The sequence below is a fragment of the Diorhabda carinulata genome, chromosome X (genome assembly GCF_026250575.1).
Source record: "Diorhabda carinulata isolate Delta chromosome X, icDioCari1.1, whole genome shotgun sequence".
NCBI classification, from domain to species: Eukaryota; Metazoa; Arthropoda; class Insecta; order Coleoptera; family Chrysomelidae; genus Diorhabda; species Diorhabda carinulata.
This window is the reverse complement of record NC_079472.1, coordinates 21,847,952-21,864,675: the sequence shown is the minus strand read 5'-3', so window position 1 is coordinate 21,864,675 and position 16,724 is coordinate 21,847,952. Positions and strand designations below refer to the sequence as shown.

At 32.5% G+C, this 16,724-nt stretch overlaps 1 protein-coding gene across 2 annotated transcripts in view; it reads right to left on the bottom strand.

The window, feature by feature from the left end:
• Positions 1-16,724, bottom strand: part of LOC130900809 (uncharacterized) — a 146,682-nt gene that overhangs the window by 7,482 nt on the left and 122,476 nt on the right. For both annotated transcript variants that reach the window (XM_057811688.1, XM_057811689.1), the window contains exons 7-13: positions 16,156-16,368; positions 15,227-15,590; positions 11,559-11,842; positions 7,075-7,376; positions 6,691-6,972; positions 5,592-5,885; positions 979-1,098 (exon numbers count right to left, since the gene is read on the bottom strand). In XM_057811688.1, coding sequence (XP_057667671.1) covers positions 979-1,098; positions 5,592-5,885; positions 6,691-6,972; positions 7,075-7,376; positions 11,559-11,842; positions 15,227-15,590; positions 16,156-16,368 — 1,859 coding nt within the window. The remainder of the gene's footprint in view (positions 1-978; positions 1,099-5,591; positions 5,886-6,690; positions 6,973-7,074; positions 7,377-11,558; positions 11,843-15,226; positions 15,591-16,155; positions 16,369-16,724) is intronic.

Below are 16,724 nucleotides of genomic sequence, written 5' to 3'. Positions count from 1 at the left end.
AGACTGACTTTGGGTTTTCTACTGACTTGAGGTCAAGTCTACTTCTACAGAAAACACTGTTTCTAAATTTAACTCATGCGATGTTGCTCCATTTGATGTTACCAAATATACATGAGCCCGAAGAAAATTTTGAAAATGAACCAATTCCAGGTACGTCAACTGAACAAATTGTGACAATGATAAGTGCATACTTTCTAGAATTTGAAAAGAAATATTTCCTATTCCACAAAAGTTGATACAGACTCATAAACGTGGCAAATAGGTAAGATTTTTACTTCCAATGAGCATTCAGCAATAGGAAAATGTAAGTTAGAAGCAAAAATCTTGGAAAGAAGTGAGCGTGGAGGTACGCAAGAAAAATATAATGCTATAAAAACCAAAGAAAAAAGAATGATAAACCCGTCGCAATAAGTAAACGTGAAGCAGTTAGATTATAATGAGTGGTTTCGATATCGATAGTGATGAACCCAATGGAGATGATATAGAGAATGCGGCGACATCATAAATCTTCTTGAAGATTGTCTTCAATATTTAATCTGTTTAATGTGAGTGCACGAAAATTGTACAGATTTGAGGATATGGGTTTAAAATATCGAAAAAACGATGTCAAGGGGAAAAAGTAAACAAATCTAGAAATCGCCAACTCCCCCTAATATATCGAGTGAGATGGCGAATTGCTTTTTTCTTGAAACAATTTATGTGTAGTTATTTTTATAAATTTGTTCCCCTCATGTTGAATGATGATTATGTAGATTTGATTATAACATAAATATTTTTCATTTTTTGAAGCATCAAAAAAACTACCGCATTTTCTATCGATTTTACCCAAATTTATATTTCATTTGTTCAAATTCCATTAGCCAAATATTATAAAATAAGCAACATTCCTGCAGCTCCTGTACTAAACAAAGCAAAAAAGGAAAAGCAGTGTTTTTTTCTGTATAAGCAAAAAGAAAGGAAGCGATCCCTTATACAAACCCTTTTGATACTTTTCTGGAACAGGCTGGTTATCTGTCCTTGTCTAATGGTGTGGACTAATTCTCTAGCGGCGTGATGGGGTGAAACTAATTCCACGCAATTGATGAACCGATACAGCTTCTACAAATAGAGAAAGAACGTATACACGGTGTATTTAGGTTAAATTTCATTCTAAATCATATAAATTCTATTTACTCACATCTTAACAAAAGTTAGTGAGTGTTGATATATTGATTTAATAACAGTCAAAAGTAGGGATATCAATAACAATTCTTATTCATTCTCTTACTTACAAATATAAATAGTAAGTACGAGGGTTATCTGTAATGATCTGTCATTGAATATTTGTTTCTCTGCTCCATTTTTTTGAATATGTATTCCTACCACTTCAATGATATTCATTAAGTTACAGATTCGATGATATTTGGACAAAATTAATAATTACCATGACCACCTAATGTATCTAAAATTTTGACAAATTATAACAAAAATTTCAAAATAGCAAAAACCGATTCAAATTCAAATCAAGCTTTCTTAAACAAAAATATATATCATAGACCAGTCCACAAGAGCCACAACTAATTTACTACCAGTAAAATCAGCGAAAAAATTACTGAAATAATAAAAAAATAATTTTTCTAAAATTCTCATTTCATAACTTGCAGAGTTTGATAAACAGTTATCCAATTTTATCTCACAATTCCATCATAAATACAATGAATTTTAAGAATCAAGTGATTGTTTTCCATTATTATGATGGATATTAGAAAAAATAGTGTATGCAACTCGCATTGAATGGTAATCAAGACATTTTCATTACGGCACTTGTTAAAGCATAACCTTCATAGATCGTTACTTAAGAGCTGGTTGCGTAATACACTATTTTGACAATATGCACACGGAAATAAAAAAGGAGTCAGACACTTTAAACGACGAATGCAAAATCATCGAGGACAATTAGTTGTAATTCTTTTATCTCAATAAATTGAACCAAACCAAACCAAAAATTTATTTGATATGGTCAGATTCAAATAAACATTTTTGGAGTTTACTCCTTAAGAATCGATTTACATATATAAGGGGCCCGATATGAGAAAAATGTGAGGAGTAAAATCTATCGATGAATGACCTCGTTACGTTTTTGGTGCGCACCCTATGATGCGCAACTTTCTAATTTGTCAGTGTCGACATATTTATATTGCTGTTTTTATTATAAATATCAATAATTAATATTGTTATTGTGAAGTTTTAATTTTTATCATTGTGTTCCGCTAAAGTGAACTGAAAGTATTTTCAAATAACTATGGCAGAAAGAGGTGTAGATGATATTGCCGGAACGTCTAACAAACACGTGGTTGCAAGGTACGTTATAATTCATGTATTATATGTATGAGCATGTGCAATTTGTATATTTTAATAATTATCGATGTAGTTCATATAAATATATAGTTGAAAACAACACATAAAATTAGATAATCAACCCAATATGAATTATCGAGATTATTGACTATTGTAAAAAGTTTAATGTAAAATATTTTGTCGATTAGTTATAATAAATGTATATGAAATGAATAAATTGAATAAATATATATTTATAAATGTATATTATTTTCATTAATTAACAAATTTACCCTTTTATACAGTATCAATCTTTTTTAAGTTAAATAAACTCTTTTTGCGTCTGGTTAGACTATCGAACTTAAGGAGTAAACTACAGTCGTGCGTGCGGAGCAGACACACACAATTTTTTTTCTCAGTATTCAATATACAGTAAAATTTCGACGTTACATTATTGCTGAACGGATAGTATTATTACGAACTCGTCTCCGCAATGGAGTCGGTGCTGCTTGGATAAAGTAGAATTATAAAATTCGGCGAAGACTCCGACTTTGATGAAATATCCAGAATTCGCTGGATCTTTGTTTTTATATCAGTTTTTATTGCAAGTGGTTTATTTACGTTATTTTTTCTCAATTTCTAGGAAGGTCTTTATTTTTCTAGAACTTCTGGATATCTATTGGGATATATACAGGGTCTTTCAAAACATTCGTATGCGAGTTATATCACTGCGTCAAGCGAAAAAATCGATTAAAAATCACCAAAAACAGTCACATGTCTATATCAGAGCGGTCGAGAGAGCCACAAAAGTATTCCAAGTATTTTCATTCAATAATGGCTATTTTATTTTTTTATAAGTCAAAAAGTATACCAAACCCAATGCGGCAGCAGCTAAATAGTTTTATGGCTCTCTTGACCGCTCGATGGGGTGGAACTTAAACGTTCCACAAGCTTTGATTGGCTAAACCTTATTGTTCATTTGCGATTAATCTATGCGTTATAGACATGTGATTGTTTAGTAATTTTTAATCGATTTTGTTCGCTTAATGTAGTGATATAACTCGCATGCGAACGTTTTTACAGACCCTGTATAGAGCGCAGTTCAGTTCAGTTTATGATAAATAATCGTAGTGAACAGTACGAATTAGCAAAATACAGAGAATTTGAATAACTTATTTAAGTGAGTTAAGTGGTAGTGATAAGTGAATTCTATTATAAGTTAGTGTAGTGTGAAATATTGTGAGAAATATATGTGAGAGAATTATTTAAGCGAGTCCTGTCAATGGTATCAAAAACGTGTTAAAAGTTAATTTCCCTCGCGTTAATTTTTTGCGAAGAATCCTAAGGTATTCACTCAAATTATATGCTGTGAGAGATTATGAATTTTTGGAAATAATCATATTGAACACAGTATTCACAATACGACTACAACAAAGTATCAAAATGGGTATAATCAGCTATCTCTTGAAGATAAATAAGCCATTGCCGAATTTTTGGTAGATCTGAGAAAGAGGAATGTTAAATCTGTTATATATATCTCGAAGATACTATACAGAGTTTCTGATTTGTTTCATGTTTCAACTATTTTATAAGGAAAAACTCAACATACCATATACTCAAAACTTCATCAAGAATTACCCTATCTTTTAATAAAGATCAGTGGAAATAGTATGATGATTTGATGATACGGAATCTCTCTATTGATAATCTTTTCTTATATTTAAGTTAGAAAAAATGGGGTCTAAAGGAATTGTTTAATATTTTTAGTACATGATACTTCCAGAAATTAAACATGTTTATAACGTAAGTAGAACATAATTGAAGCTCTTAATATCTAACATAAAATTGTCAGTGATAAAATTTTATCATGTCCATCCAATAAAAATAACAGCTCTAATTCTAGTGCAAATTGAGTTTTATGAGCTTATGGACGAAGATCGTCAATTCTGAAAATTTGTAATTTCATGTTCCTGGACTCTTGATAATACTATAGTGATATTCAGTTTCTAAATGATTTTTTCATGATAAGTGAGTTTTGTATTGTTTAATTCTGTCTTTGTTCTTATATATCCCGTACAAATGATTGTTTATATTGTAAAATATTTGTTTAAATTTACATGTTTATCATTATTTCCTATTAATACTAGTTTCAATTCGTATTTATTATTTTAATTTCTATTTACTTGTTCCTCTCTCTCTCTTTCTCTCTCGAGTTGTTTTCAGTCCCCGTCCAAACTACTCTACAGTTTATTTCTAACATCTTCTATATGTTTTCGTGGAAAACTAACCACTTACTTGAGAGAGTTAAGTACATTATTGTATTGAGTTACGCGACGCTAGATCGTCTTTTGTTTTCCGATTTATATAACAAAAGGAAATGCCAACGTACACCATCTTTGTTTGGAAAAGCATAATGGAACATGTTCACGACATTTATTGAGGGCTGCATCATCTTTTATATACGATGGAGTAAGTACAAATAGACGTTTACATGAAACATTAGAAGGGTAAATCGCGGATCGAAATTAAGATTATACTGTTTCATGATAAAGTGAAAAAAATATGGTGGAGATTCACCTAACAACTTAAAAGTAATTTTTTTTTCATTGTTTCATGAAGAACTAATGAACATTGCCAAATTTAGGTAGTTGACTGATTATCTGATACAACAATATAGATTTTGTTGCCATTAGTTAACTCAGTTGAAAAAAATTTATATATATATATATATATATATATATATATATATATATATTGCGTCCCAAAGGATCCCCCTTTCTTGCTGCTATAGTGAGGAGCCCAGTGTTTAATGCTGATGTGTTAATATCAATCAATCAAGTCCAGAACGTGGAATTGCTGTTTCATAGGCTCCCATATGTAGTGCTCTGGAGTTCCGAAGTGTTTTATGTCTCATCATCTGCTAAGACTAGCGTCTCTAGGTGTCTATTGAGGAGATAGTACCCCGATAGGACTTCTGTTAGTATTTGAGTCTGAGTCGTTCACATTTGATCCTATTTCTGCATTTAAGTTTGTTATGCATATTATTTTTTCTCCTAAATAAGTTGTTTCTTACTAAGACAGTGCTAAGTAAAGACAACTTTATCAACAATCATGTTCGTACAGTAATTTTTCCATGTTGTTGAGAATAATTTCATCCTTTAATTCAATGAAATCAATCAATGTGACAGTTTGAATGATTCTGATTGTTCATCTTGAATTCATCTATTTGACATAATAAACAAAATGTATATATCTTTGAATATCAAAACACTTACCTGGCTAAAGAACATGATATTTCTGCTTCGCCAAATGCTTCCTTTGGGTTTATCCCTCAAAATAGGTAAGGTGTACCGAAAGAAAAGATGTTCAACTAACAAGATTAGTAGACCCAGAGCCATACCAACTCCAAGGAGGATGAAAACACCTGTGACTGCAGCCACACCCAAAGGTCGAGGTTGTGCCATTTCGGTTGCTAATTTGAAACACGGAAGACCGCCGTACCACTTTTCTTGCAGTATATCCATATAGCCGTTGTTAGAATATTTGGCTATTACCGCAGATATACTATCCTAAGAAAAATATATTATTCCATAAAAATAAATAGTTTAATACAGAATGTGGATTCCCTATTAATTGAAACAAACTATAGTCATCACAAATTTATTATAAATTTAGGGCCACACACAATGGTTCCGTATTTTTGTCGGTTGCTGTTACTTAATACAAATATACAAATATTCGATAACAAAAGTCGGAAAATTGAGCGAATTGAGCGACATGCGTGTCACTCTACTTTCAATTAAGTTATAAGACCAAATATTCATCAGAACTGGTTTAACATGTCTCGAGGTGTATCTCTATCAACTATGCCATGCCTCACATCGCCATCCCCATTTAAGAAGAAGCGTTTATTAGGTAAGTGATTTTTCAACCTTAGCAACCAGCAGTAGGTATAGGACATAGGACCTGGCATTGTTTTATAGAAACATAATTCCACTGAACATACCCAGCTGTTAGTATTAAGTGTTAGATTTGCTTTACAAGTACAAGTACAACAAACAATATATTTTAATAATCGAGTTCGCTCCTCTTTGTATTCAGAAAATATTCGTAATCTGAAATCGATTGATTTGAAATAAAAAATATTTATATGGTATTCGCAAATCTTTTTTGTATTTATTGGAGTACTAGCCTACTAGTACTCAAAATTTTTTAAAAAGAAAGTTAAATTTTAGGGAATGAAATAGTTGTATTCGTTTTTAACAATTTATGTAACAGAAATATAACAATTATAAACCCTTATTTAGATGATGGTTTCTATACACTATGTTAAACTTTATTCTGTTCACAAAAAAATTGAATAATTCCACTTACTTTCAAAGGAAACCCCTTTGTCATTCCAATAGCATACGTATCTTCGTTGATGCTGTCTCCGATTTTTTGCAGCTTGCAACCATGATCGGTAGCCCTATAGTAATCCAGAATCGGTGTATCAGCAATCAATATATCCAAAGAACCGTTTCGAAGCTTTATAACGCCTTCTTCAATGTTTTCTAAGGAATATTTATGTATGTGTTGCCAGAGTAGTTGGTTCGCTCTTTGTACATAATATTCGGCTGCTGAGGATCTAGGAGCTCCCACTTTTTGACTTAATAGCTGTAAAAAACCGGGATGAGGATTGATAAATTAACAAAATGATTTTTCTATTTCGTGCTAATATTGTACTGTATAAAATTTTTGGGAAAATATAATACTTACACTCCTATCATGATAGTTACTAACAGTATTATGGAAAAATAATCCAGCTATCAACGCCGCAATGTTAGCGGTATAACTCGCCACGAATATCACGGAAAACCCACCCCATACGTTGATTAAAAACTTGTTCGGCCAACTTTTAGGCGCTTTAAAAGCAACGAGATGCCCGCACAAAAGTCCCCACATCACCCAAAGCGCCGAAGACATGCTGAAGTTTTTTGATCGTTGTCTACCCCAAGGATTGAGCCCAAAAGGACTTAACCACTCGTAAATTGCTACTGCTATTGCAGTTATATTCAAACCTATAACAAAAGAGAGAGAAAATCGTATAAATTTCATACATTTTTATGAGTATATCGGAACTATTTAATGAGCGATTCAGATATCAATTATTTGAAAATATATACGCGATTGAATTATCACCTCAATTTTGTTATTTCCTAGTTATTTACAATAGACAATCATGAAGTTTTGAGTTTTATATTTGATTAGAAAATATAATATTTTTCACCAGAATTACGACGCCGTAAAACTCAAGCTCAGAGGAATTATTATATTTTGAAAAACACGTTATTTATATTGGAAACCATGAAATTTATTATCCGGAAGTCGATCGACGAAATATTTTTCTTTATAATTTGCAAATAATATTCAGAAATACTGTTCTTAAAAACAAAACTTTAGAAGGTGAACAGAATTACCATAACAAAGCATACGACACCTAACTTAAAATTAGATATGACGCTTCAAAACCGACCGTCTCCTTTATCTTCAGCTCTCTATAAATCCTATTTTTTCCTCGTTACTGGAAATTCATTATTTCCTCTTCTCCGCCAATTTCTCTTAGATTACGACTATCGGTAATTTTTCTTATTTTCTTTCTCTTGGTGAAAATAGACGACGTCAGCTTAAAATATATCTCGGTTGGGAGGTTGGGCTTTTTTATAAGAAAATTATATAATTTTTTTGCGATTTGAGGCGTCATGAAGCAATGATGTTGATATTATCAGTAACCTCCATTGGCGGAGAGATTAAGAATTCAATTGGGTATCAAAAAAAGCTGGTTATTGGTAAAATAATTTTCGTACCCTCCATTTATTCTGCTGATGGTCCTTTTTCTTCAGTTTTCAGAAAATATTTATTTTTTGAACGATTTTAACATGAAAAAAATTCATTTTTACTGTAAAGCTGATTTTTTTCATTAATATGATAAAAATCTGCATAGGGACAACGTTTTAATTTGAAATTGGAAAAATTAGAGATTGTCATAATCAAAGAGAAAATGAATTTTATTTTTGACAGATGCAGCTATAGCCTAAACACTGATGAATCAAGGTCTAACAATTGAACTACTCAGTAATATTGTGGATCAGTACGAATTGTATGAAAAGAATAAGACTTAGAAGCAGCCCATATCAGTATGATAAATAATATATAACGAATATAGCTATGTAGAAAAGAATAGAAGATACGACTCTAAAATTAACCTTAAGACCGATAAAACAAAAGGATTTGGTGCTAAAGTAACCTTTTAATTTTTATGGTTATTATGCCTTGTCAAGTCATCATTTTTGACCTACAGCTTATATGATCCTTTCAGGATAAAGGAAACGTTACAAAACAACTATCAAGCCATTGGAAGAAACAGAAACCTATTAAAAAACAAAAACAAAACCACATGAAACAAAATAAAAATGTACAAATAAGACCATTAATCACGTATGCGATGGAAACAATAGTTATCAACAAAAGGGAAGAAGAAGAAGAACTCAATAGAGCCTAGAGAAAAATAATGAGAACTATAACAAGTCCAAACACAACACAGGAGGGAGAAAGAAGAGCGGAGAAAAAAAAGAAATAGAGAAAGAGCTGGGAAAGGAAAGGATATTGAGATACATAAAATCACAAAGACTCAAAATTGACCCCATTGGGCCCAAGGAGAATAGGCAGGCCGAGAAAGTCTTGGAGAGGTTCTAAGAGCACTTAATAGAGAGCAAAATGCCGGAACCGAAAGGAATGAAAAATAATAACTAAAGCAGCCAAGGCAAACTAAAGAAAACAAAAATAGAGAACGAGAAATAATCCACTTCAAAAAAGGATTTTAAAGCACTATAAGCCATAATCCAAAGGATTGAAAGGCTTGGTGATGATGATGTTCATCCTATATAATCCAGTTGATACAGGATTTAAATCCACGTCATTATCATAAAGGTTTTCTGTCGATTGGAATACAGAAGAATAGAAAACTAATCCGTCGTTTTATCACAAATTTTTGTTAAGTGGTGGGAGTAGGAGTAACTATATTTCAATACGTGCAGTGAAACCGATTTAGTGCGGTAACATGTGGTACCTGAAAATAATGCCGAGGATCGCATTATGATAAATAGAGATTATCTCATACCATTATCAAGATAAGAGCAACTACGTATTATACGGGGATTGACGACAGACGCAAAATTTTAAAAATGGATTTCGAATGATGGATCTCATTTGTTAAATTGCAGGACTCCAAGGTGCTGCAATTTAAAAATACCATGTTAAGTCAGTAGCTTATGCTGATTAACTGGAAATAATCAATGCCTCGGACACTTCTTGATAATATTGAATACAGCAAATAATTGTAGAAAAAGTTGATGTTCAGTCGCGGTGGCTGTACAAGGAATCATATTCAAATGAAAATGTCACTTAGCGATCTCTCGGATATATTTTTTCAATCAAAATCAAAATTGTTGATTATTACAAATTAAGATTCTATTAGAGACAAATATATATTTTCAAAATAATGATTCAACCTCATAGTCGCAGGGTAATTATTCGGTATCTAAAGACAAATTAATTTATTAGTAGTTCGTAATTATAGTCAACAAACTACTACATACAAAGCGAGAAATTCTAAAAATCTACACCACTGCTTAAAAAGAAATTCGACAGAACGAGATATGTCCGAATAGAAGCCCCAGCGTCCCCTTATCTAATGACTATAATCCGCAGCTCTTGCGGTTGCGGTCTCTTTGCTTCTTTAGCTGTGACATAAAATCATATCAAGATTTCTATTTTCTCTCAAATGCATTAGATAACAAAGAACGATGTGCATTACCATATAAGAATGTTGGATGAATATTTTCTTAAGTATAAGTTGTTGAGAGCAATGCTCATTTTGAAGATCTTATGAAATCCATTTCTGTGATATGCAAGATGAAAATCACTCGAAATGGGAACTTTGACATCTGTAACTATGATAATTCTATCAAGCATTCACAATCCACAGATAAAATATCATAAATCAAAAGTTCTATTAAGACATTTTTTAAATTTGAAATGTCCATTTAAAATCGAAAGCGACGTTCGGAAACTGCAATTTAAATCTCGTACTGGGCTGGGATCCGCAATCAGCTGATAGGTGATCTGAATCCGAAAAGCCGTAGAGTATAATACGGCTGTTAGAAGAGCGATACAATGTCCGTAATAAGAACGATTAATTTTATTGTTATCATCGCTAATTTCGATTTCTCAGACACATAAAAATCTCTGATATTACTTATTAATCAATGAAAATCACCAATAACATTATCCTTATCAGTAATAGAAAGCTTGTCTATCTCGGTTGTACAAAAATTATACGAGTATACGATATTGTATTAAGTATAAATAAACTATAAAGGACTATAGCCGTTCATACAAGTAAATAAGAAGCATCAAATTTCAATCGAAAGTATCGAATTTATCATGTTTTGTGCTATTAGCAAATACAGTATAAGAAGAAGAACTGACTAACAAGAGAAACGGTGCATCAACTTGGAAATTGAACAAAAAAATTATAATTTATCTGTACTGATCAAGTGTGTAGGTAATACTGTATCTAGGCATTAAATATATTGTCAATTTTTGGCAATTGGAAAACAAGATGACCCCAATCCTCGTAACCAAGAACGGCAGTGCTGGCAACAAAGTCACGATTATCAAGCGTGGTCCAGTTTTAACAATGAAATCGAGCCCAGGCTCTATAACCAGACTTGACTGCTTGACTGCAGCAAAACTTCTAAAGTTGAGCCTAATCTAAAGCACGCTTGGACTTTTCGCTATTTTCTCTGTGGATCTATGTTAATGCTGTTTCAGGGAGCGTTTGATTGTTGATATTTTATTATGGAACTAACTAATCACTGAATATGCGTGCAATTTTTGCTCCTCTCAAATTAACTTTCACTCAATCATTCAAAATCCATGTATTTTCACAGTATGTGAGAAAACGCGATGGCGAAATTTAAACTCGATCAATATATTGAGAGAAGTTTAAGTATAATTGAGACAGATTGGAATGGCTGACTAAGTCTCTAATCTATCTATATAATACGATAACAAGTCAGGTTCAAGATTGTTAAACAATTTACTGGCAACAGTTAACGCTGACTAATTATTTTTCCAGTATATTACCCAAACTAATTCAGTGTTCAAATATGAAATGAGGTCGAATATTTTTCACTTACTTGTGAAAATAGCGATCCACAATTCTGGCGAAAAAGGTAACAAAAAAGCCATCAAAGGTATTTCGGATTTCTGTTGGGGAGCCGCTAGAAACGAGACTCCGCTAAAAAAATAAGGAACGCTGAAATCGATCACTTCACTTCTTGCACTCGAAACACTTAAGGCGGCGAACGACATGTGGGCCGCTCCTGAAACTAAATCGCCAACAATCCCGTTCCATTTTATATTAGCATCGTCTACATTTAATTCTTTGACTCGTTCGCTTTTCACATGACCGTCTTTAAACCTGCAACAAAAAGTCTATTGAATAATCTTCTGATAATAAAAAAGGGAAATTCTTTGCTTGAATTTTTGCGTGATTTTTCTTTTTATGGTGATTAGAGGATAGCTGTTTCTTTTTACAGTTTCAAGTACTGTCTGAGATTGAAGGAGCAAGAAGACATTCCTTTTTTATGTATCAAATGAAAACTCGTGTTTTTACATGTCATTAGCATGTGAAATAACAATCAATAAAACGTCTACTATAGAATAATGAATATAAAGCATATAGCAATTAAGATGAAGAATTCACCAAACCTATTAGCTAGAATTCATATCTTTACACAGTAACACAAAGTGCTCGATCTTATTTTTGATTATCGTCAACTGTTATTGAGAATACTGTAACGTTTCTTTGGTATTTCGACAAATAATCGTCGTCTATTTGGTTCCATTAGTTTTTCAGGTTATTCCAGAGATGTGAATAGAAAAAAGGACACAGTTTCCTAGCTTTTCTGTCCAATTTGTAGTACAATAACTTAATCGTGTTGAGGTTTGGCGACTGTGATCATTAAATCCTTACTTTCAGTATATTCTTCATTTCCAATCCTTCTAAATACTCTTTGCGTATCTTCGAGGAAAGCTTGGAATCTTTGTCATGGTAGAAAATGAATTTTTTACCGATCAGGCGCTAGCCAAAACGTAATCCTTTTTCTTTAATATTTTTCAAAGCCTTCTTTCTTCAAAATTCTTAAAATTTTGACCGAATCTCCAGTCGCCCTTCCTCCAAAATATTCCCAAACCATCACCGAGCCTCCGCCGTATTTTATAGTCGGGATTACACATGGATCTAAAATCCGTTCTTCCTCAGACCTGTGCACAAACTCTCGGCCTCGAAAACTTCAAACATGCATCCAATTATTATGTTTTTTAGCCCACTGGAACATCTTGATTTACTTTGATGTTTTAACAGAGATTTCGTTACTGCTGCACTTCCAGAGAGGCTAGTTTCTTTCAATCTCCTTTTCACTGTAGAAGTACTCTAATGAAGATCTTAGGTCCTTGAGTTAGTGATCATTTTTCATTATAATCACTATCTCTTTATTTAATGTGCAGCTAATTTGTCGTTATTGTTAAGAACGGGTTATATTCGATGAAGTGGACTAATATCTTAATCTTAATAACAGTAGTATGTGCATATTAAACGCTGCACCATATAACTTATAAACTTTTATGTTTTTGCACGAAAATAGAAGAAGTTATCGAAAATATCCCCATTCCGACCTAATAACATTGAACACCTCGAAATTTGGTTCAAATTTCAAAACTACATTCATTTCCACTAGAAAAGTTGTTAGCACGCTCTCTCCAAGTTCTTGTAAGAGTTACAACTAATGGATATGGACCAATACATCAACCCAGTTTTCATAAATAAGGAATTGTGACACTATCAACAGCAACTGTCTATTAACAATGTTTACAAATACCCCTAGAATCATTCAATAGAGGCACTATCTATGTAATAATACGACAATGTCAATTGATTAAACCGAGTTCATTGTATCGCATCCAAAACAGCGGACTTCATAAAATCCTACAGCCGAGGTAACTCTCGAATGAAAACGAATATTTCAATGTGATAATTCCATTTCTAGAAGTGAATAAAATTGAAGAAAATCCCACTTTTGAAAATCAATTGTTCCGTTGAAATATAAATTGCGGTAGCTGGTCGATAGCCTAATAGAGTTAAGAGTTAACCACATCTTAACCGTTCTTGAGTTATCAATGTCCCAGGCCCATTATATAGTATAATCCGCGCAGGTAGAATTGAAATTTATACAAATCAAGCTCAGTTGTGTTCTGGAGATAATTCCCATAAATCCTTCAAGCTTTAAGCACGTATTGTTTTGGGTAAACCAAATTTGCATTGTCTTATCATTTACCCTCTCCGCTAACACAGTTAAAAATACTCAACACACTTTTTACAGTATCACTATACTTAGACCGAATACAACTCAATAGAAGCTCATTTCTGATGAAAATCACCAACCAGTTTGTAATTAATAACAAGTTTTGTATTTGAACAACACGAGCTTCAACAGGTTTGTAATTCGTTCTACTGAAATTACTGTCTTCATTTTGTTTCTTAGAACTATATTGTTATCTTTTTCATGGAAAAAGCAAGCACAATAGAATAAACCCTTTCACACTTGAATAATTCGAATGGTGCCTGTAGATATCAAACTTCTGTAGGTTGTAGTGTTCGCGAAAGATATGCCTAGGTAGCTGATTCCACAGGTTTACACTTTTCCAACGAAAGAAGTCTCGATAAATTGACGTTCAAGGTGTTTACATGCGAACTCGGTATTCATGAACCACGCATGTCTGTCAAGTAGGTCTTGAAAATACTGCTCTACTAAGGATTATGTTGGACAGCTCGGAAGAGCATCTACCGTGGTAGTATCAGTCGACGACCAAATGTGCGAGCAATATTTCAAAGATGGATGGTTTGTACATTTGAAAAGAAGTTTTAACTGAATTGCTTGGTTCGATTTTGAGGTAATGCATTTTTTTATAGTTAAACTTGAAAAGGGGATGTAGATTAGCTCTTTCACTTAGTTAAAATGAGGAATTAAATCTGTTGATTTACGAAAAAATCTGGAAAGCTCAAAATTGTTGAAAATATTGATTGTTTACTTTTGAGTCGGTCAGGTTTCCGTCACAATTGGCTCTGCTGTGCGTGCATAGATATGTCACTTATCAATGCAACCATTTAACTTCAGTCATTTTTGAATTTAGTTTCTTTCCAGTTGCTATCGGGCCTAACAATCTGACACACGTTTCAATAAATTATCGTTTTGCTTATAGCTAGTAAATTATAAATATTTTTGAATTAAAAAAAATCCTTGAAGATGAAGAAATTTATTAAAAAGAGTCCAATTGTAAAACATTTGAAGTGTAATATATTTTTTATAAATAGTTATATTACTGCGAATCCGACAGCAATCCAATGTAATGTTAACTTTAACGTGACTAATGTTTAATGGAAGCTTGGCAGATATCTTACCGTGAATAAGACAAAAAGGGAAACGAGAGATTTCTTGAAAGATAATAGGATTTTTATTATTTTTATTACAAAACGTTCAAGAACCATTAAGTTTGAATTATCACGATAATAATAAGAACAATTTAATGATGGAATAAGAGTTGTAAGCAGTGTGCACTATCTTTAAGTGACATAATTATTCGGCTACATAATGATGACAAGAGAAGTATTTATTTTTTTTTTTAAGAATGCAAAAATTGATGTACTTGTTCATAATACACAATATACATCTAACTGAGAACAAAAATGAAAAAAAAATTTCCAAACATTGCTAGACATTGTAGAATTAATAAAATTTTTGCTCACCTATAACTCAAAAATTTCTTCCCAACATCCCTCTCGGACCTTTTATTATTCATTTGCACTGTCCTCGAACCAAAGAGACCATCAGCAACTATATATAACCTAAAATCGAATTCTAGTTCTTGAGCAACGTTTTCTAGAAGATCCATCGAAAGTCCATAGCAACAGTTTGTCTTGTATTTGAATTTTTGAAAAGGGAAAAACTGTTCGTCATCGTCACCGTAATCGCTGGTGAATTGTTTGTAATCCGAAAATTCTGATTGGTCGTTTTGTGCGTCGTCTTCCTCTTCCTCTAGTCTCCGCATTTCGTTGAAAACTAGAGTGAGGTTGTCTTTGTCCGAAGTCAAAACGCGATGACATGGAAGACCTAGAAAAAATATTTATTAATATTTGGGATCGATATTTAAGCTATTCCTCGGTATAATACATCTTTATAGTAATAGGATAGATGTTTTTAGGACTAGATATTATCACATCCATTTCATTGAACTTTTTTCGGATTTTTTCCATGAAGTAATGAGACAAAACCTTTATAATGATTTACACATTTAATACGAGCCAATCAACTACAATTGGAATATTTTACATATTGTTTTGGAGTACAATTAGAAGTGTTATTCCTGTGGAATTGTAAGTTCTTTATCCTTTATCTTTTTCTACTATACTTTTGCCAGTTATGTTTTTTTGACGTATACTTTTTGGGATCAAATGCTTCATGTATCTACGGTATATCTTCTTCAAGTCCTTCAATTCTAGTATTTAAGTTTTGTCCTCATTTATTGTCTCGTCCACTTTCTTGCTTACCATTCCTTCATCTATAGTTTCTTTGACTCGTATTGGATTTGGTTGCTATAAATTCAATCTTACAAAGTGTGATATTAAATATATTACTCGCAATAAGATATAATTATTATTTAAATTTAACAACATACCTCTAAGACACTGTCCATCTTCATCAAGCTCACTTTCCATAACGAAAGGAGGAGCTAAAGCTGTAACTACTCTGAAGACTGTTCTCGCTCTAGATGAAACAGCGGCTACCGAAAGATCGCCACCAGGCCAAATTATGGTATCCAATCGTACCGAACGACCTGATACTATACCAACACGTTTCCATTTTATATTATGCCGGGAAGACGAATTTTCTGGAATGAAAGTATGGTATAAAGTTTCATTTGAAGGACAAGATAGGGGTCGTGGCGGAGAAGGTTGATAGGTATGTGGTCAGAAGTTGGTAATGACAGTTTGGACAAAATTTAAAATTTATTATAACAATAACAAACGTAATGGCGATTCATGAGAGGATATAAAACACAATATAACAAATAGATAAACTTTATATGAAATTTACACCATGGTTTTAATTTTTTTCAGCTAATGTTCGGTTATTGGAAGGTTCCTGTTCCGTCAGCTTCAAGCAATACGGTTCTTATATTCGTAATTATAAGGATTTTACTAAGCTTAATGTAGCGTTTGCGAATTTTTTTTTAATAGTCAGCTT